The 23,062-nt window shown below is 42.6% G+C and overlaps 1 protein-coding gene across 2 annotated transcripts in view; it reads right to left on the bottom strand.

The window, feature by feature from the left end:
• DPP4 (dipeptidyl peptidase 4) overlaps positions 1–12,883 on the bottom strand; it is a 77,507-nt gene extending 64,624 nt beyond the window's left edge. Inside the window, exons 1-2 of one of the 2 annotated variants that reach the window (XM_065880267.1) lie at positions 12,577–12,883; positions 11,958–12,045 (exon numbers count right to left, since the gene is read on the bottom strand). In XM_065880267.1, the coding sequence (XP_065736339.1) occupies positions 11,958–12,045; positions 12,577–12,582 (94 nt within the window). In that variant the 5' untranslated portion in view covers positions 12,583–12,883. The remainder of the gene's footprint in view (positions 1–11,957; positions 12,046–12,576) is intronic. The other variant, XM_065880266.1, reaches the window with a different exon arrangement.
• Positions 12,884–23,062: the final 10,179 nt, after the last annotated feature.

A 23,062-nucleotide genomic window follows, 5' to 3' on the forward strand; every position in this document is an offset into this window, starting at 1 on the left:
TCTCATCATCTTTTCCCTACACTCATAAAAAGTAGCCATGCAAGCTTTATAATAGGTTTCTTTTCTCCCCCCACACCTTTTCTTTTTCATGTTTCCTAGATCCTAAACATAAAATCTTGAATAACTCAGACCCTGCAGTACACATTTTCAAAAGAGTGGGAACTTGTCCGATGAAAAGACTCAGCGATTCCTCCTTTAGAGCCACCACAGGGGCTTGTTTGTTACTCTGCTTTCCACTTCTGTCTGTCCCTTCCTCCACTCTTTAACCCTTTCCTCAGCACTCGGAGGCAGAAGCGGACCTGCCCCGGGCCTCAGATCCTGGTCCTCTTGATTTCTTAGGGGCTCTGTTTCATCTCTTCTCCCTCCATCTCCATCTCTTCTCAGTATCTTCATTTCGTCCATAAGCATGCACACGGTGTACCCATATCAAATAAATACTTACTGACCCTGTGGACTCTGGCAGCCATCTTCCCATTTCTCTTCTTGTATTTACCAGCCTACTTCTCAAATAAACAATCCGCATCTGTGGCCTTCAGTTTTTCATGGTCCCTCCTCATGCCTCTGGAACTACCCCTCACTCCGTACACTACACTTTGCTACAACAACATCTTCTTCAACGCTTATTTTCTATACCATATAGTTTGCCAATTAATCAAGTAATCTTCTATCATTAGTTAAATATTTAATCTGAATAGTCATGTCTTCAAGTAAGCTGAAAGGATGAATTTATTTTATCAAACAGCTGCTGGCACTATACGAATAGGTATGCGTGATCTAGTAGTGGATCACTTGACCCCATAGTTAGGAATATAAGAATTTTAATCAGAATTAAAGTAACATTAAAAAATGTTCATCAAAAATATGCTTTTACATGAGCTCTAAGATAATTTCTTTAATTCATCAAATGTTTGTCAAGCTGTACTGGGTTGAATAGTTTCCCCACCCCCCAAAATTCAAGTCCACTGGGAACCTCAGAAAGTGACCTTATTTGGAAATAGGGGTTTTGTAGATGTAATTAGTTAAGATGAGGTCGTACGGGATTAGGGAATGTCCTTATAAGAAGGTCATGCAAAGACATGCTTTTGCTGACTTGGAAAATGAAGAGGACCATGTGGAGACAGAAGGGGAAGAAGGCTATGTGACAATGAAAGGAGAAATTGGAGTCATAAAGCTACAAGTCAAGGTGGTTGCCAGTAACCACCAGAAGCTGGAGGAAGCAAAGAAGGATTCTTCCCTGGAGCCTTCAGAGGGAGCGTGGCCCTGACGACACCTTGATTTTGGACTTCTGGGCTTCCTAACTGTGGAAGAATAAATTTTTGTTGTTTTAAGCCACTCAGTGTATGGTATTTGTTACGACAGCTCTAGGAAAGCACTCACTCTGTTCTTCAATGTTCTGAGCACTAGAGATATGAGTGAACAAAACATAAAAAATTCTTGCCCTCTTCATGAAGCTTACATTCTAATGGGGGGGGAGACATAGGAGCAAACAGTAAATAAATAATGCCTTATGTTAGGAGGTCAAGTGTCACGGTTAAGTGCTAGAGAAACTCTGCTTTTTAAGGGCTCATGTGATTAGATCAGGCTCACCCAGGTCATCTTCCTTTCTTAAAGCTGATTATGCCATCATATAACATCACCTAACCACCAGGATAAAATCCATTATATCCACAATCTCAGAGATTAGGTAGAGATTAGCACATGGGGCAGGGAGGAAATCTGGGGAATCAGTTTAGAATTCTATCACAGTCATCTTGCCAGCTGTATTGAGAATACACTGCAGGGAGTAAGAAGAGAAATAGGGAGATTTTTGCAATATTGCAGGTGAAAGGTGATGGCGTCTTGGACTAGGGTGGTAATAGTGGAGGTGCTGAGATACGGCCAAATTCTGAAAGAACATGAAGGTAGAAGTGATAGGATTTGCTGACCGATTCGATGTTGAGTGTGAACAAGGGAGAGGAGTTGAGAACTGCATGAACTTTGGCCTCAGTAACTGAAAAACAAATGAATTGCTATTTGCTGAGACCAGATGTATTAAGGGAGGAATAAGTTTGAGGGGATTAAAAAGTTTTGGGAGATGTTACTTTGAGATGCTAATAGCAGCAAAATGGAGATGTCCACTTAATAGTTGCACATATGCATGTAGAGTTCAGGAAAGAGGTCTGGTCTGGAGATATAAATTTGGGTGTTGTTGTCAGGTTATAGATGGTGTTTAAGGCCATGGGAGTAGATGAGATCACCTGGGGGAAAGAAGGAAGAGGTTCTAGGATGAAGCCTTGGAGTCCAAGGTCAGAAGTCAGACATGACACGGGGAGGGGGAAGGGTAAGCTGGGACGAAGTGAGAGAGTGGCATGGACATATATACAGTACCAAATGTAAAATAGATAGCTAATGGGAAGCAACTGCATAGCACAGGGAGATCAGGTCAGTGCTTTGTGACCCCCTAGAGGGGTGGGAGGGAGACGCAAGAGGGAGGAGATATGGGGATATATGTATATGTATAGCTGATTCACTTTGTTATAAAGCAGAAACTAACACACCATTGTAAAGCAATTATACTCCAATAAAGATGTTAAAAATAGAAGTCAGACAGGAGGAGGAGCCCCTACGGAGAATGGGAGCGAGCATGTGGAGGTGCAGAAGGAAAAATCTAGGAGAAAGTGGAAACACAGAGGAGGGGAGAAGAAGCATCATCAACTGACAGGGAATGGGAGACTCAGAGGGAGAACTGAGCCCTGGACTCAGCAACACAGAGGTTAGGGACTTTGACGCGAGCAGAGCCAAACATTTTAGTGACGGGTGAGGATAAGCCTCATGCCAGTGAGTTTAAGAGGGAGCAGGAGAGGAACAGCAGACAAAGAAAATAGAAAACTCTTCCAGGAGCTTTTTGGTAAAGGGAGCAGGGCAAGGGACTGGGAGGTGGGCAGAGATGTGGGGTACAGAGAGGATCTTCCTCTCTCCCTCCTTCTCTCCCTCCCTCCTTCCCTCCCTCCCTTTCTTTCAGGATGTGAGAGATTTACAGCTTATTTATATAGAGAGGGGGAAATGACAGCGCAGTGGGCAGAGGAAATAGCTGCAGCCACATCTCTTAGTAAGTGAAAGAGGATGAGGTCAGTGTACAAAGAAGGGTTTGGCCTTGGGCAGGTGCTGAGAGGGGGCTGGTGGGAATTGAGGACCTTCTCTCCTAGTAGCCTTAGTTTTCTCCTTAAAATAGAAAGCAAGGTTGGCTGTAAGCTGAGAATGACCGTGGGGAGGTGCTGGAGGCCTGGGGAGAGGAGACACATGAGTACGCGAGGGAGCAGCGGGGGAGCACGGGGTAGGGGTCGGGGCATGGGGATCACCAGCTAGTACGAAGGGGCTGCTTGATTTTTTTGGAGTTCAGGATTTTCTTTTCAGTCCAGTCAAACCATTTTCATCTTAATGAAATGATTACCATGTAGATTATTTCAAATGCTACTTTCCTGGGTCAATTTTTACAGGTCTAACTTTTACCATGTATTTTTAAACTTCTTTATGTTGACTGTTTTGTTTTATGTTAACTGTTTCTGCCACATTTTCCCATTACGAATTGGATAAAATACAACAGTTTATATGAGAAAATTGAGAGTAGTTTCCCTCAGATGTTTCTGACCCCCTCCATTTTCTCAGATTTGTATCTTAAATGTTGCAAACTCAATTCTTCCCTATTCTTAATCATTTTGGATAACAACAGAAAGCAAGTGCTGGGCTCAAAATGCCTTCAGGATCAAAAAGGCAGCGTCAAAACACCCTGCTTTACAATAAACTCGTTTGGTTAGGAAGGAAAGTGAGAAGAGAGGGAGAGAGTTATGTGATTGGATTCTTTGGAGATCAGAGCTGGCTTGACATCTATTTTCTTTTGCTAGTAAATTAAATTTTTCCAATGTAATGAAAAATGAGTAATCATAAAATATCTGACACACTTGCATAGACCTCCCATTTCTTCCTTTTAGAATCTCCAGTTCAACTTAGGTAATTCCCTTTCCCCTTCCAAGGGCTGAGGAAGGAGCTCCCTCCTGGTCCCAGAAAGGTGAGTCTTGGTTAATCTAGTCCAAGCTTGGTAATCCTTTCCCCTTGCCAGGGATGGGTTTGGAATAGACAAATGACCCAAATCTGGCCAAGGAGACACGAGGGAAAGTCTGCCTTGGGCCAGGGAACTTGTGGAAGTAGTTTTCCTCCCTGATAGAACAGACTACGAATGAGGAACAGCATCCTCCCTGCCTTGTGAAATGGCTGTGTGACAAATGACGCATCACAGCAGCAGCCATGCTCGACCTGAGAGGACAAGCTTGAGAACGAAAGTAACAGTGTGAGACCAGCAGAGCTGAAAGACGCAGAGACTCTGGGCCCTGGAGGAAGCTGTGGGACCACTGCGTTAACAAACTCTAGAACTGCCCTACCTCTGCACTTCCAATTACGGAAGATGCTAACAATAAGAGTCTATAGTTTAAACAACTTTGGGCCAGGTATTCTGTTACGTGCAGCCAAAAGTATTCTCTCTGACGTAAACCGCATACAGAATCGGGGGTCGGGGCTGTAAACTGTTGAGGGCTAAACATGTAGGTGAACTGCATGCCTGGGAGCCAGTCTGATGGCTCCAAGATCGGAAAGGTTGTATTCAGGCCCATTAATTATTAACCCTTTAAGCTTGGTTGGTTTCCATATATGAACTTCCCTGGGCAGCATTTATCATGTTCTCTTTAGAGTTTCCACAGCACTTTGATCATTTACTAGAAGGACACTTAGCCCTTTTTATTATAGTTCATGTTTATGTTTCCTTTAAGATTAAGAATTATTTGAGGGCAAGGGCCATGTGTGTTATTTTTATATTTCCAGGGACCAACAAAGTGCCTAACGTAGAAAATGTTCAATAAATATTTGCTGAATTAGAGAATTACCTTCTGCTGACATGCTGGGTGCATGATGTAGAAGGCCCTCCCCAAGACCTGCCTTGGGAAGAGGAAGTGTATCCAGTAGGATGAGGGAACTGGAGGGACCACTGCAGATTAGCTCTTCTGGGAAGGATAGAGCCATGAGGGCAAGAAAAAGGTCTCCACTTGGGCTAGCCAGCCGACTGTTCAAGGAGTCATCCTTATCTCTGCTCCTTCCCGTGCTAACACCCTGTCCAAGCTGGCATCATCTCTCACCTGGATAATCCACTTCCCACCCTCCACCATTATCTATACCAGAGTCAGAGGCATTTTAGAAAGAGAAACAAGATCATGCCACCCTCATGCTTGAAACAGAGAAACTCCTTCTTGCGTCCCTCCATCCTCTTGACCACACTTTATTTTTGTCCTAGCCTGTATCACTGTCTGAAAGTACTCAGACAGTACTCAGCTTGCCTACTATCTGCCCGCCCCATGACTGTAAAGGCCCATGGGAGCAGGCTCTTTGCCTCTACTGTTTAGAGCCTCATCCCTTGTACCTGCAACAACAGCTGCCATGCAGTAAGCATTCAGTACACACAGGAGAGTTCACAAATATCGCCTCTGGCCTTAGCCCTTCAAAGGCTTTAAATCTCATACAACAAGAGTTTCCTGCCTGGAATAAAAGAATAAAGGAAAATAATAGGGAAATGGGAGCCATCCATGATATTCATGGACCTGAGCAGGTCTGGCTTTAAAACAACTGAGGAAAATAAGAAGATGGGGTCCCAGCCCCACAGAGATGGTGTTAAGGATGCAGGGGCCACCCAGCCAGTTTGGCAGGACCCACAGTTAAGTCAGGGAAGGGGTGGGTGGTGTTACCCACTTAATATTCACCCCCTTTGCCCCTCTTTCTCTGTTGCACATCCTAAGCCACCTTGGCCCTCAGGTTGCTGGGAACAAAGTCCCTGCTGGCTTTGGCTCTGCCTTAAATTACCTTGGCTTCCTGGGCCTTAGATGCTGAAACACGTGACCTAAGCTCATGGGTCTACTTGCTTCCCCAGTGGACCAAATAATGAAGAAATGTGCTCATTAATGTGGACAGTTAACGAAAGCAAATGGTTTATCATTAAGTTTGAAGAAATCTCCTAGGAAGTTATAATTTTGAAGAACCATACAAAACTGCAAAAATAAAACAGCTAACACAGAAGTGCTAATTTTGTGGTTTCAGTTTGCTCTCTGAGAGACACGCCCTTTTGGGGAAGTCATAATGGACCTGTGAAGACTAAAGGTGAAAATATTTACAAGATAATTGATTTACAATAATGCAAGGGTTAGCATCAAGCCATAAAGCAGTGATTAATCTTTTTTTTTAATAGGTTCCTTTTTTTTTTTTTATAAGATGTTGGGAGTAGGAGTTTATTAATTAGTTAATTTATTTTTGCTGTGTTGGGTCTTCGTTTCTGTGCGAGGGCTTTCTCTAGTTGTGGCAAGCGGGGGCCACTCTTCATCGCGGTGCACGGACCTCTCACTATCACGGCCTCTCTTGTTGAGGAGCACAGGCTCCAGACACGCAGGCTCAGTAGTTGTGGCTCACGGGCCTAGTGGCTCCACGGCATGTGGGATCCTTCCAGACCAGGGCTCAAACCCGTGTCCCCTGCATTAGCAGGCAGATTCTCAACCACTGCGCCACCAGGGAAGCCCGATTAATCTTTGAAGTTACAAAAGTTTCCACCAAAGCATTTCTCTAAAACAGTTATTCATGGAAACCAGCAGACTCAGGGAAGGCTAGAAGTTACAAGATTTGAATTCCCAAGTTCTAGTACTTCCTCACAAAGCACTAAACTTTTATACCTCAGTTTCTTAAGGGTAACAAGTCAGGAAATTAATACCTCCTCTGACGTGGATTGTTTTGTGAGGATCAGATGAAATAACACAGTATACACTGGAAACAAAACAAGTGTAATCCAGTGCGAGTACTCAATCTGGACCTACTACTGCCACTGAAAACACTTAATAAGACCAGTCAAAAGAGTGGGATGTCAGTCCTGGGCTGGAAGTTGTTGCTCCTCTACAGCTCTGTGTAGGAACAGAGGCAGCAGCAGGCACTTTTCCCCAGAACACTGGCACCCAGGGATTAGCAGTCATGAAATTAAATATAGTCATATAAATAGGAAGTTGTAACATTTATGCTAATATGGCCACATTAACTTTATACCTGATCACAAAGTACCAGCTCTAGAGGCACGGTGCCTGAGCGTGAAACGCCAACTCTGTGGAACTTCGAGCAAGTTCCTTAACGTTGGTAGCCAGCCTCCAAGATGGCCCCAATGATCTCCACCCCAATATTCATGCCCTTGTGGAATGCCCTCTCACTTTGTATCAGCGTTGCTTTGTGTGGCCAATAGAATACAGCAGAAGTGATGGCACATCACCTCTGAGGCTAGGTCAAAAAAAGCTCTGAGGCTCCCTACTCTGTTGCTCTCTCATATCCTTCATTCTAAGGGAAGACAGCTGCCCTGGCACCCTTTGGAAAAACCCATCCTTTACAGGGAACTGAGGCCGCTGGCTAACAGCCACGTGAGAGAGCTTGGAAGGGGATCCCCCAGCCCTAGTCAAGGCTTCAGATGATATCTCGTCTGAAGCAGCATGAGGGACCTTCAGCCAGAAACAGCCAGCTAAGCCTCTGACAAATTCCCGACCCATAGAGACTGTGAGATAACACATATTTGTTGGTTTAAGTCTGAGAACAATTCATTATGCAGTAATAAATAACTAAAGCACCCTCTCAAGGTTTCTGTGAATCTTCTGTAAAAGCAGAGATAATAACCTCTCTCAAAGAGTTGTTATAAGGATCAGATGAGAAGTGTATTGAAAGCCCTCAGCCCGATACCTGGCACACAGTGAATCCGTGTTGGTTATTATTACATCTTTGTGCCTTCTCTTCCACAAGGAAGGGGGTCCTGCAGGTACTTAACAGTTACCTTCCTTAGGCTCAGCACTTTGTTAAGTCTTAAAATTTCAAGTACACTGATCCAGCTCTAGCCAGTCTCTTGATGTCATTTTTCTCTAAGCATCAGTTGGGCAAAGAGTCTTCCCTTTTTCTCTCTGATCCCTTTTAAGATGAGAGGCAAGATGTCTAAGATAGAGAAATTTAAGGATATGCTATAGCTGGGGCACCAAAAGCCAAAATAGCTGGCCTGAAAAAGACCAACCCACTGACCTCAGGAGCACTCGGCAAAGCTTGATAACTGAGTGAGCTGGAGTCAGCTCGAGCTTTTACAGGGCTCTCTGTTTAGAACCTGGCCTCTGAAATATACAAAGCTTTCATTCAGGCTCATTTCTGTGCTTTTAAACCTGGAATGGATCCTGGACTTCCTCAGGCAAACTTCATAGATGTTATCTTTTCTTTCTCTGATTATTCCTGTCTCCTTCACATTTGGGTTTTCTTTTATTACTGGTGGATGGCTGAGCAGTCAAATTTCCTATGTGCTGAAAGAAGGTATTGAGGAAATTTACTGCTACAGCAGTGGAAAGAACACAAGAAGAACAGATGTGTCTCTGTCCCATAACAAAACCCAATAAGAAAACTCTCTTGACAAATGACAAAACTCAATAATGAAACTATTTGACAGTTATTTTAAAAACTCAGCCTAGGGCTTCCCTGGTGGCGCAGTGGTTGAGAGTCCGCCTGCCGATGCAGGGGACACGGGTTTGTGCCCCGGTCCGGGAAAATCCCACATGCCGCGGAGCGGCTGGGCCCGTGAGCCATGGCCGCTGAGGCTGCGCGTCCGGAGCCTGTGCTCCGCAACGGGAGAGGCCGCAGCGGTGAGAGGCCCGCGAACCACAAAAAACAGACAAACAAACAAAAAACTCAGCCTATAATATGATGTAAAGAGGGAATTAAAGGGATCACAAATGCTGAGTGAGAAGGTTTTATTGCCTCTAGGCCAAGAAGATTTCTACAATTCCAATGTGAGTAAATTATTTTTATACATTTTATTGCTGATTCTCTGAGAAACTGAAGGTCCAAATACGCAATATCCTTCTCTACTAGGATACTTGAGGGATTTAAAACAAAATACAATCCTTTATCATATATACAGAAGGAGATGAGCTTTTAATTTTGCTTTGTGAAATGCATAATTCCTGACCTCGAGGAGTTTATATTCTAAAACAATTCATTAACAGTTTTAAGCTTACACCTCCATCTCTCTCTGTCTCCGTCTCTCTCTCTCTGCTCTGAGTGTGTCCAGAGTTCTGCTAAAGTCAGCTTTTCCTATGGAAACACTTAACCTTTAAACCAACCTCTCAGGGGATGAACCTGGGTTTGCTCATTTCTTCCTCTTTTTTTCTTAGCTCTTTATTTCTTTGCTTTCCACACAATCTAGGACTTTGTTTTGTTGTTCTATCAAAATCTTTCTTCCTTTCCTCCTTCCTTCTTTCTCTTCTTCCCCCCCCCCCCCCCTTTCCTTTCCTTTCCATTTATATTTCCTCTCTCCCACCTCCCTTCTTCTCTTCCTTTCTGGTTTTGTTTGACTTGAAAACCTAGATCGACAATATGAAGGACACTTCTTGGGTGATGACTCTGGATCCTTTGTAAAAAGACTGTCCCTCATTGTGGCACAGCCCAGGAATGGTATTGCTGATTTAGCAAAAATACTGCATTCCTGAGCTTTTATCTTTTTTCCTTATGATAAGGCTGGAGTTGAAGCAAGATAATTTCTCTTTTCTCCTCAAATATACATATATTCCTATTAAGAAATGCAAGAAGAGAAATAACTTATTGTGTAAGTGTAAATAAAGCACACAGTGAAACCACATCTCCACCCAGTATTCCAAGAGGCGTTCTTAGCCACCCCACCCCCTTACTCCCTATGTTTCCAATTACGGAAGTCTAATCATTCACATTTCTGAGTAGCTCTATAGCTTCCAAATTCTGCTCTGTGCCATCAGTCTCCTGGGATACTTCCCTTGCTTCCTCTCCAGCCTTGCCCCATGTCAGCCCACCTTCCCACTGTCATGCCCCACAGTTCAGGCATGCTAGAGTTCTCCATCATCTACAGGTTAAAGCCCTGCTGCCCACACTTCTCTCTTGCTAGGAGTCCTCTTATGTTCCCGGATAGAGGACGTGATCTTGTGTCTCTATGATGACTCACAATTCATTCACGTTTTCTGGAAAAACTTATCTCCAGGAACTGATACTAACTTTTCAGGCCTCCCCACACACAAAAAAATCTCTTGTGAGAAGTCTTCCCACACTTTCCCAGAAGTGATCCTTTTAACCCCTGAGAAAGTTTGCTTAAGCCTCCCTAAATTTTCTCACTGAATCATAATAATAGTTAGACCTAGACACGTGAACCTCTCTGGAAGTCCCCGTCAAGAAAATGTCCTTGAAATCTTTGTTCAAATTTCATTTGGAGAAGAGACTAAGTATGGTTTAAGGGAAATGGTAAGATAACCCCTCCCAAGTCTGTATGCCCCACCCAGCCAAACTAAATCCCTGTAGTTAACTTAACCAAACCCCATGGAAGGCAGATAGATGACCCAGGCCCCTAACCAATTTCATTACCATCTTAAGTGGCTTATTTATCCAAGTTTAGTGTTCCTTTCAACTTTCCGAAGGGAAGTTCTGATAATTACACTTTTACCCTTTCTTCCAAGGATGCCTGGGCACCTCAGCAACGTATTAGAGATGAATGGATTATCCAGGTTACTTTGATTTGTTTGCGTATCTGTTTCCCACTAGATTATAAACTTCCTGAGGTCGGGGCTCTCTTTATTTATAAAATTTAATCTTTGGATTTGCAGCAACTAGCACAGTTCCTGGAACATAATGTAGGTCATGTGAATATTTACTGATTGTATGGGTGACCCGTCCTTTTCCCACAGGAAGGCTTTGTGTATGTGGTTGTTTAAATATACAAAGTACCACTTTACGAAAGCAGTTATATTTTAACAATTCACAACAAAGAGTCAAGAGAGTGGACAGATGCCTGCCATTTAATAGTCTAAACTGGTAGTAACCATGGCTGTCTTAAGTAACTGAAAATCATTATCAATAGGTCAACACACTCAGTTATTTAACTTTTGGCACCTTTGCCCTGGCCCTGAAATTGCCGGCCAAACATGATTTTTGATGGTTCTACAAACTAATTCTGAATGGTCACCTGAAATCTAGATAAGACCCCTCAGTATATAAGCACTGTCTACACATTTCCTGGTTGACTAGACCATCAGAGAACACACCTCAGTTGGTTGACTAGAATGTGAATACTTACATGAAAGTTACTACTTAAAAGGAAAGTAGGGCCAGTGGAGATCCAAACTAGTTATTCTCACTTGTTTGCATCCAATAGTGTGTATTTCATTATATGAATGTTTTATATTAAGAGTTAGGACTAAACTGGAACAGTGAGGCAAGCTAAAAGGAACCAAGGTGGATTTAAATGAAAGAATCCACCAAACATCATTGATCCCACCTCCTCTGAATATACCAGCTTTATGATTTAACTCTGAAATACTTACTTCTATAAGTGGTCAAATAGTTATTTTCCTGCATCCCAACTCTCCAACTGATGGATTTCCATCATCCCTGAAGGAAAACTCCCTGGTCTCCCCAAGCACTATCTTTTCTCAAAACTGTATTTGGGGACTTGCTTTCTTATTTTTTTCCCTCCCCTTATGACATCCTTACTGCTGTTTGGGATCTTTGAACACTGCCTTTATTCCTTTGAAAATCACAACCACGAAAGTTGTTTTTTTTTTTAAATTTACATTCAAAAGATACTAAATTCAAATTTAACATAAAGAAATCTTAAAACTTCCCTTTATTTTCAGGAAGTATGTATTTGCCATACACAAGACGTGGCAGGTGCAAGGCTCTCGTAGCCTAAACACTGGAGACCAACGAAGCGAATCTAGCGGCGACCACGCCAGCAAAGCCTCAGCGACGACCTGGCACACCGATCCCACCCAGTCCCCAGCAAAATCCCTAGGTCTCCTTGGTGTGGTAAAATAGAACCTGATCCCGGTCTCCAACTGTCTTATCTTTTTCAAATGTTTTAAACTTACTGCCTTTGTTCAGCAGAACCACAGGCACGGTGATGACGGTGACGAGCGCAGCGATCCCCAGCAGTCCCAGGAGCACCTTCCACGGTGTCTGCAAGCCGGGCAGATCACGTCCAGTTAGAGCCAGCCGCTTGGCCCCAGTCTGGGTAAGAGGGTCGGGGCCTGGGCTGCACCCGAGGCAGCGGGGTTTGCCGACGGGCGCGCACTGGGAGAGAGGCACCGCGGCATGGGAGGGTTTGGAGCGCGCCAGTCGGAGGTTGCAAGAGCTGTCTCCCTTGAACTTTTGGCCTCTGAACACTTTAATTGTTTGCTTCTCTAGGCCTACAACTCAGAAGCCAAGTGAGGGTTCAGGCGTGCGATTTGCGGGTGGCCCTCCAGGTTCTCCAAGGCTCGGTGCCTGGGTTCTAGCAGAAAGCCCGCGGGTCCGAGAGCCAGGCGAGAGCCCTGGGGCGTCCCTTCACCTGTCAGAGCGTGGCCCTGAAGCTTCCTCCTAATGAGAGCCCCTGGTTTCGACCCGGAAGCTTTGGGGGCAATCTGGGGAGAGTTTGGTGAAAAGGCACCTACAACTCGCCCCTGGGGCTGTTGGGGCGGGTGGGTGGGGGGAGGCCAGCTACTCACTCACCTTCATGGTCAGCGTCTCCTCAGAGCTAAGCTTTCGGAGCGGGAGTGCAGGCAGAAGTCAGGCGAGCCTCCCGGACGCGCGTGCAGCTCCGCAGCTCCGGGCGCGCAGTCACTCGGCGCTCCCAAGTTTCAACCCCGAGTTAAACATTAGTGAGCGCCGGTCCGGCTGAGTATAAAGGGCCGCGGGCAGGCTGCGAGCGAAGGCGCGCCGGGCCCCGGCAGTGGCGTCCCGGCCGGGGGACGCCCGAGAGGCACCTCCCTACGGGCGCGCCGGGCACGGGGCGTCTGCTGGGCGCGCAGGAGGGGTGTGACCGCCCGAGCAGCGTCTAGCCAGCGCCTGGCATCCGATGCCGAGCCCTGAGGCTGCAGACCTGCTGCCTCCCGGCGGGAGACCATGGTCGGCCTTAACTGAAAGGGACCTCTGCTCTCAGTTCCCGCAACCTCGCGTGGGCAGGCAAGGGGACCTAGCCCAGAGAAGGCACGGGGTTCTGCAAACACACAGCTCACTGCTGGCAGCTGAAGCTAAAACCCAGGCCTCAGTCCCTTGCCAGTGAATGGTATGTTGGGGAGTTCTGGGGTGTTTAAATCTTCTGGAAGGCCAAGAGAGAGAAAAAGTGATTGATCACTTGTGGATGGCACTTAGAGGCTGTGTCTGGATTCATTCTCCGCAGGGGATTTCTGGCTTGTCTTGCAGGCTTACCTTCTCATCAAGATGCCAAAAATAATAACACTAACACTTACGTGGAACTTAACTTTTTCCCAGGAGCTGCTCTAAGCATTTATGTGTTTATTTTACAGGGAGGAAGCCTAGGCACAGGAGGTTAAGTCACTTGGCCAAGTCCAGGCAGCTAGGAAGTCGTGGAGCCTGAATTCAGAGTCCATGTTCTTAACCACTACTCCACAGGGCCTTTCATCTTTCAGTCCTGCAAAGAGGATTTTTGGGAAAAGGGAAAAGGTCAGGTGTGGTTTCTTCCTCCCTTCCTCCAGGATGCCCTGTAGGTTCCTTCACTCATTCCTTTTTTTCTTCATTCACTCATCCCCACATCCTCCTATTTATTTCACCCATTCCACAAATATTTGAGTGGATACAAAGTGTCAGAGTCTCATCTAGATGCTGGTGATAGAGAAGGGGGACCAAGATAGATGATATTTGTGCACTTGGCACTTTCAGTCTGAAAAACACAGGTGAGCCTTTGCAGTTAGGTTCTAACTCTATGCTTACTTCCTCTCTTGTGGATTAAGTACCCCTACTCCCTAAAAGGCCTCTTCTGCTCGCTCACTCAGCTGCAAAACCTCTCTGTCCAAAGTTAGAGGTAAAAGATTAAAAGTGCAAAGTCCTATGGAGCATTAACACGTGATTATGAATAAATTCCAGTTTCCATCCTTTTTCTCCAACCCAGACGTTGCTTCTGAGCTCAGGGATCTTTTCCCCTCTGGCTACTAGTTGCTTATGACACACACCCTTATTCACACCGAGCTCCAGAGGCTGGAACTGAGCTCTTTCTCCTTTCCATCAGCCTCACCCCTTCTCTGACCATCTCTGTCTTCATTATATGGGGATATATGTATATGTATAGCTGATTCACTTTGTTATAAAGCAGAAACTAGCACACCATTGTAAAGCAATTATACTCCAATAAAGATGTTAAAAAAATAATAGAATAAAAATAAAAACACAGGTCAAAAAAAAAAAAAAAGTGACCCCATTCACCAGTTACAAAAACTAAAGGCTTGAGTCATCTCAGTTTCTCTTCTCCACTCTCCTGTTACATTCACGTGATCATCAATTCCTCTCTTCTGCCTTCACAAGTATTTCTCAAATCCACTTCCTCCTCCCTCTTACAGTTGCCGGGGAGGTGAGTCAATAGTGTTATTGTAGCATGTGAGCTGGGAAGAGAGGCCATCCGACAAGGACAACAGAGAATGGTGCCATATTGGGGGCTCAGTGTTGGTCTCTGCTTTCGCCAGTTTCTATACTCAGCAAACTGCAGGAGGCAAGTCAGTACAGTTGAGTGCATGCTTGACCTCCACACCTACACCGTTGACACTATACTTTCCGCAAGCCCCCAGGAAGCTGGGGGAAGTTGACTGGCATCCATGGGGACAGATCATCTTGTTCTCTGGAAAGTATTCCACAAAACACAACTGCCAACTTCAAGAGATCCTTTCCTAAATCCAACCCCCACCGCCCCGACCTCTTTGTCACTAGTCTTTCAATCTTGTTTTCTTCAAGTCCCTAAGGTACCAGCTGTCCAACACATTAGCCGCCACCTATGAGTCAGTGTAAATCTTATATTAGGCCATCTCTTGTTTCATGAAAAATGGAAAACAGATGTACTACTCCAAGTTCTGTCTGTCAGGATGATTTCTCTTTCTACTAGATTTCGGAGCATCCCTGAGAGGGGCTGTAAGGTAGCAGCCATCACTTTTGACTGGTGCCAGCTTACTTTGCATAAGGCTGCCTCTTCCCTCCTCTGTTGCCTGGCTGTGGCGAACTCTTATGAAGCTATAGGTGTGTGTTGAGGGAGAGACACCGAACAATGGGAGAAGCACCATGGAGTCTAAGTTCACTGCTCATGGGATTTTTTTTTTTAACTTTTTATTTTATATTGAAGTGTAGTTGGCTAACAACATGTATCTATTCTTTTTCAAATTCCTTTCCCATTTAGGTTGTCACAGAATATTGAGCAGAGTTCCCTGCGCTATACAGTAGGTCCTTGTTGGTTATCCAATTTTTTTTTTTTTTTTTTTGGTATGCGGGCCTCTCACTGTTGTGGCCTCTCCCGTTGCAGAGCGCAGGCTCCGGACGCGCAAGCTCAGCGGCCGTGGCTCACGGGCCCAGCCGCTCCGCGGCATGTGGGATCTTCCCAGACCGGGGCATGAACCCGTGTCCCCTGTATCGGCAGGCGGACTCTCAACCACTGCGCCACCAGGGAAGCCCCCATTTATTCTTTTATCTTTCTCTTCCATCCTTCTCTCTCTAGTGCCTAGTAAAATGCCTGGAACACATCAGTAGTCAATAAGTGTTGGTGGAATAAATGCAAAAATTAAATCAAATGAAGAAAAAGTAACATAAGATCTTTTCCTTCTTGTCTGCTGGAACTGGAGGCGAGGGGAAAATGGGATCTTGCTGCGTGTGGAAAGAAAGGAGAGAGGGAGAATGGTAGGGCTGGGGGGTTGGGACGAAGCTGAACAGATCTTACTCTTTGCCCTCAGCTCTGCAGGATAAGTAAAGGAAGTACAAAGGTATTTATTCTTTTGCTCAATGCCCTCCTTGCTCTCCACCTAATCAGGGAAATCTGCCCACCTGTGTGGAAATGACTTTTTTAGCACATCCTTTGGAGTCCAGATCAAAAGTCACTTCTTTCAGATTACCTTCAAAAATAGCCCCGTCTGTTTCCATTCCATTTTCTGCTTTCCCTACCAACCAGTGTTTGCAAGATTATTCTGCTTGTGTTATTTACAACAAAATTAATTTCTACCACATGATACAGAGATGATAGACAGATAATTCTATGGATTTAGACGTATGGAAAGAAGAAATTTCAGACCAAAGACATAGCTACACGAAGTCTGACAAAGCTGGAGATCTTTAGGGAAAATCTATTAGTTTAGTTTCACCAGGAAATAGGGTTGGTCTTGGACATATCCTTCAGTCTTAAATTCAGTATTCAGTATGTACTAGGGAGCCACTAAAATTTTTTCCAGAGAAAGGAACACAATCAGACTGAACTTTAGATATAAGAAGCAGGCAATAGCGTAGGCTGGATAGCTGAGAAATGGAAGAACTAGAAATAGGATGAGAATCATAAACTTTATGTTGCAAAATTAATTGGGCAGGTGCTTCTCTGTGTGGAGCTTGTCATAAAAGAATTTAAATCATGTTGATTTGTATTTGTTTACATACAGATCTCTAAAAACTGTTTTCCAGCTGTAGTTTGGGGTGTTTTCCTTGCCCCAGTGATCAGTAATACCAAGTAAGGGGTTCTTCTTACACTCAATACCCAATAAAGTTCTCTTGCTACCTATTAGAACAGACATTAGCCAAAGAGAGAGGAGACTTTTGTGCTCTTCTTTGATTAGCGTCCTTTGGCTATTCTGTGGGTTTTTAAAAATTTCAATGATTTACTTGATTTACATATATTAGCTCCTGACTTAAGAAATAATTGTACGACTCTATGAGAAAATGTGTTTAAGATCCTTGGAGCCAGAATCTCACAAAATGGCTGTGGCTACGATGACATCTCCTTTTTAGTGTTTTCCAAGCTGTAAATGTGAGGTGATGTGATGGTGGTGGTGTATGTGTATGAGGTTGGAGTAGTGGAGTAGTGGAGAGGCTGTACAGTGGTTACTCTAATTTAAGGAAAGAAGGAGCAAGGACCAGTAGAACAAGGCTAGGGACCTCTAACTAAACTGAGAGATCTAATTTGCCATGGCGGGGGGGGACAACCTATTCTCTTTTGAATGGTAGATCACAGAATCAGAAAGTTATATGCGGAAGGGCCTTCAGATTCGTTGGATGCTCTTTTATTAAGAACAATAATAAGGGGGAAAAAAGGTTCATGCTTGGCATTGGACTAGAGTGAAAAATAAGGCTGTCATTTTGTAAAATTGTGGTAAAATATACATACTATAAAATTTACCACCTTGGGACTGCCCTGGTGGCACAGTGGTTAAGAATACGCCTGCCAATGCAGGGGACACGGGTTCGAGCCCTGGTCCGGGAAGATCTCACACGTCTCGGAGCAACTAAGCCCGTGCACATCAGCTACTGAGCCTGCGCTCTGGAACCTGCAAACCACAACTACTGAGCCCGCGTGCCACAACTACTGAAGCCCGCGCGCCTAGAGCCTGCACTCGGCAACAAGAGAGGCCACCAAAATGAGAAGCGCGCGCACCGCAATAGCCCCCACTCGCCACAACTAGAGAAAGCCTGCATGTAGCAACGAAGATCCAACGCAGCCAAAAGTAAATAAATAAATTTATTTAAAAAAATTAACATCTTAACCATTTTAAAGTATACAGTCATTTCTTTTTTATCTAGAATAGTCCAAAGTTTGTAATGTAATTTTAGCAGATTAAACATACAGCTTAAAATTATTTATGTAGGATTCTCCTTTTTCTTGACGAGATGGTGGAATAAAACTTGACTACTCTCATAGTATACTTTTTGGATTAGCATCTGTTTACTGGGGCTTGGTTTTCTCTTCTTAAAGGCGATATAGGATGGAAAAGAAGGACTACATGGGAATTGGATCTTTTTAGTGATACTACATGGGAGTCTTTGCTATGGGTGTACACAGAGACCTTTATTCTGGTGATATTCCTCGTGCTTTAAGAGAAGGGACAGTAGTTGTAGTATTTCAAACAGAAACTAAACCAACTAAGGAGAACTTTGAAAAGCCAGAAATTACAAGCTAAATGCAGTCCAAGAGGGATGGTCCAATGCTATTTAACTCCCTGGCTGAAAAGCACAGTTTTAGGTAGAAGTATTTCCCTAGGCTCTACAGCTTTTTTCTCAAATGCTTTATTTCCTTATTCTCTACGTTCCCCTACCCTCACTTCTATTTAGATATTTTTTTCCTAACCAACACCCACATTCAACTTGAATACCACAGATATACTGTACGTCTGTTTATGTATTATATGTTCTATATAAATCTGTGCTTTATACATCAGACAAATAATTTTTTTTGCCCCCAAGAACCACTCCCTAGGGGGAGATATTGTCCTCATTGAGAGTGCAGGCTCTATAGTTGCACTGGTTCCAACATGAAGGTGGCAATTACTCAGCAGAATATAACTATTCTTTTCTTTTACTTTATTTTTTTGAATTTTTTTTTATACAGAAGGTTCTTATTAGTCATAGATTTTATACGCATCAGTGTATACATGTCAATCCCAATCTCCCAATTCATCCCACCACCACCACGACCACCACCACCACCACCACCACCCGCCACTTTCCCCCCTTGGTGTCCATACGTTTGTTCTCTGCATCTGTGTCTCAATTTCTGCCCTGCAAACCAGTTCATCTGTACCATTTTTCTAGGTTCCACATATATACATTAATATACGATATTTGTTTTTCTCTTTCTGACTTACTTCACTCTGTATGACAGTCTCTAGATCCAACCACGTCTCTACAAATGACCCAATTTCGTTTCTTTTTATGGCTGAGTAATATTCCACTGTATATATGTACCACATCTTCCTTATCCATTCGTCTCTTGATGGGCATTTAGGTTGCTTGCATGTCCTGGCTATTGTAAATAGTGCTGCAGTGAACATTGGTGTATGTGTCTTTTTGAATTATGGTTTTCTCTGGATATATGCCCAGTAGTGGGATTGCTGGGTCATATGGTAATTCTATTTTTAGTTTTTAAAGGAACCTCCATACTGTTCTCCAGAGTGGCTGTAGCAATTTACATTCCCACCAACAGTGCAAGAGGGTTCCCTTTTCTCCACACCCTCTCCAGCATTTATTGTTTGTAGATTTTCTGATGATGCCCATTCTAACTGGTGTGAGGTGTTACCTCATTGTAGTTTTGATTTGCATTTCTCTAATAATTAGTGATGTTGAGCAGCTTTCATGTGCTTCTTGGTCATCTGTATATATTCTTTGGAGAAATGTCTATTTAGATCTTCTGCCCAGTTTTTGATTAGGTTGTTGTTTTCTTAATATTGAGCTGCATGAGCTGTTCATATATTTTGGAGATTAATCCTTTGTCCATTGATTCATTTGTAAATATTTTCTCCCATTCTGAGGGTTGTCGTTTGGTCTTGTTTATGGTTTTCTTTGCTGTGCAAAATCTTTTAAGTTTCATTAGGTCCCATTTGTTTATTTTTGGTTTTTTTCCCATTATTCTAGGAGGTGGATCAAAAAAGATATTGCTGTGATTTATGTCAAAGAGTGTTCTTCCTATCTTTTCCTCTAAGTTTTATAGTGTCTGGTCTTAAATTTAGGTCTCTAATCCATTTTCAGTTTATTTTTGTATATGGTGTTAAGGAGTGTTCTACTTTCATTTATTTACATGTAGCTGTCCAGTTCTCCCAGCACCACTTATTGAAGAGACTGTCTTTTCTCCATTGTATATCTCTCCCTCCTTTGTCATAGATTAGTTGACCATAGGTGCATGGGTTTATCTCTGGGCTTTCTATCCTGTTCCATTGATGTATATTTCTGTTTCTGTGTCAGTACCATATTGTCTTGATTACTGTTGCTTTGCAGTATAGTCTGAAGTCAGGGAGTCTGATTCCTCCAGCTCCGTTTATTTCTTTCAAGACTGCTTTGGCTATTTGGGATCTTTTGTGTCTCCATACAAATTTTAATATTGTTTGTTCTAGTTCTGTAAAAAATGTCATTGGTAATTTGATAGGGATTTCATTGAATCTGTGGATTGCTTTCGGTAGTATAGTCATTTTCACAATATTGATTCTTCCAATCCAAGAACATGGTATATCTCTCCATCTGTTTTACCTTTAATTTCTTTCATCAGTATCTTATAGTTTTCTTCATACAGGTCTTTTGTCTCCCTAGCTAGGTTTATTCCTAGGTATTTTATTCTTTTTGTTGCAATGGTAAACGAGAGTTTCCTTAATTTCTCTTTCAGATTTTTCATCATTAGTGTATAGGAATGCAAGAGATTTCTGTGCATTAATTTTTTATCCTGCAACTTTGCTAAATTCATTGATTATCTCTAGTAGTTTTCTGGTGGCATCTTTAGGACTCTCTATGTATAGTATCATGTCATCTGCAAACAGTGACAGTTTTACTGCTTCCTTTCCAATTTGCATTCCTTTTATTTCTTTTTCTTCTCTGGATGCCATGGCTAGGACATCCAAAGTTATGTTGAATAATAGTGGTGAGAGTGGACATCCTTGTCTTGTGCCTGATCTTAGAGGAAATGCTTTCCATTTTTCACCATTGAGAATGATGTTTGCTGTGGGTTTTTCGTATACGCCCTTTATGATGTTAAGTTAGGTTCCCTCTATGCCCACTTTCTGGAGAGTTTTTATCATAAATGGGTGTTGAATTTTGTCAAAAGATTTTTCTGCATCTCCTGAGATGATCATATGGTTTTTCTTCTTCAGTTTATTAATATGGTGTATCGCATTGATTGATTTGGCTATATTGAAGAATGGTTGCTTCCCTGGGATAAATCCCACTTGATGATGGTGTATGATACTTTTAATGTGTTGTTGGATTCGGTTTCCTGTTGAGGATTTTTGCATCTATATTCATGAGTGATATTGGTCTGTAATTTTCTTTTTCTGTAGTATCTCTGTCTGGTTTTGGTATCAGGATGATGATGGTCTCATAGCATGAGTTTGGGAGTGCTGCTTCCTCTACAATTTTTTGGAAGAGTTTGAGAAGGATGGGTGTTAGCTCTTCTCTAAATGTTTGATAGAATTCACCTGTGAAGCCATCTGGTCCTGGACTTTTGCTTGTTGGAAGAAATTTAATCACTGTTTCAATTTCATTACTTGTGATTGGTCTGTGCATATTTTCTATTTCTTCCTGGTTCAGTCTTGGAAGGTTATAGCTTTCTAAGAATTTGTCCATTTCTTCCACGTTGTCCATTTTGTTGGCATAGATTTGCTTGTAGTAGTCTCTTAGGATGCTTTGTATTTCTGCGGTATCTGTTGTAACTTCTCCTTTTTCATTTCTAATTTTATTGATTTGAGTCCTCTCCCTCTTTTTCTTGATGAGTCTGGCTAACGGTTTATCAATTTTGTTTAACTTCTCAAAGAACCAGCTTTTAGTTTTTTTGATCTTTGCTATTGTTTTCTTTGTTTCTATGTCATTTATTTCTGCTCTGATCTTTATGATTTCTTTCCTTCTACTAACTTTGGGTTTTGTTTGTTCTTCTTTCTCTGGTTCTTTTAGGTATAAGGTTAGATTGTTTATTTGAGATGTTTGTTGTTTCTTAAGGTAGGATTTTATTGCTATAAACTTCCATCTTAGAACTGCTTTTGCTGCATCCCATAGGTTTTGGATCGTCGTGTTCTCATTGTCATTTGTCTCTAGGTATTTTTTGATTTCCTCTTTGATTTCTTCAGTGATCTCTTGGTTATTTAGTAACGTATTTTTTAGCCACCATGTGTTTTTTTTTTACGTTTTTTTCTCTGCAATTGACTTCTAATCTCATAATGCTGTGGTCAGAAAAGATGCTTGATATGATTTCAATTTTCTTAAATTTACTGAGGCTTGATTTGTGACCCAAGATGTGATCTATCCTGGAGAATGTTCTGTGCTCACTTGAGAATAAAGTGTAATCTGCTGTTTTGGATAGAATGTCCTATAAATATCAATTAAATCTCTCTGGTCTATTGTGTCATTGAAAGCTTGTATTTCCTTATTAATGTTCTGTTTGGATGATCTGTCCATTTGTGTAAGTGAGGTGTTAAGTCCCCCAGTATTACTGTGTTACTGTTGATACCTCTTTTATAGCTGTTAGCAGTTGCCTTATGTATTGAGGTGGCCCTATGTTGGGTGCATACATATTTATAATTGTTATATCTACTTCTTGGATTGATCCCTCGATCATTATGTAGTGTCCTTCCTTGTCTTTTGTAACATTTTTTATTTTAAAGTCTATTTTATCTGATATGAGTATTGCCACTCCAGTTTTCTTTTGATTGCCATTTGCATGGAATATCCTTTTCCAACCCTTCACTTTCAGTATATATGTGTCCCTAGATCTGAAGTTGGTCTCTTGTAGACAGCATATATGTGGGTCTTGTTTTTGTATCCATTCAGTAAGCCTGTGTCTTTCGGTTGGAGCATTTAATCTATTCACGTTTAAGGTAATTATCGATAGGTATGCTCCCATTACCATTTTCTTAATTGTTTTGGGTTTGTTTTTGTAGGTCCTTTTCTTCTCTTGTGTTTCCCACTTAGAGAAGTTCCTTTAGCATATGTTGTAGAGCTGGTTTGTTGGTGTTGAATTCTCTTAGCTTTTGCTTGTCTGTAAAGCTTTTGATTTCTCCATCAAATCTGAATGAGATCCTTGCTGGGTAGAGTAATCTTGGTTGTGGGTTTTTCCCTTTCATCACTTTAAGTATATCATGCCACTCCCTTCTGACTTGTAGAGTTTCTGCTGAGAAATCAAAATCAGCTGTTAACCTTATGTCATTTCCCTTGTATGTTATTTGTCATTTTTCCCTTGCTGCTTTCAATACTTTTTCTTTGTCTTTAATTTTTGCCAATTTGATTACTGTGTGTCTTGGCACGTTTCTCCTTGTGTTTATCCCGTATGGGACTCTCTGTGCTTCCTAGACTTCAGTGGCTATTTCCTTTCCCATGTTAGGGAAGTTTTCGACTATAATCTCTTCAAATATTTTCTGGGTTGTTTTCTCTCCCTCATCTCCTTCTGGGACCCATAAAATGTGTATATTGTTGCATTTAATGTTGTCCCATAAGTCTCTTAGGCTGTCTTCATTTCTTTTCATTCTTTTTTCTTTATTCTGTTCCACAGCAGTGA

Source organism: Phocoena phocoena, chromosome 7, assembly GCF_963924675.1.
Source record: "Phocoena phocoena chromosome 7, mPhoPho1.1, whole genome shotgun sequence".
In the NCBI taxonomy this organism is placed as follows: domain Eukaryota; kingdom Metazoa; phylum Chordata; class Mammalia; order Artiodactyla; family Phocoenidae; genus Phocoena; species Phocoena phocoena.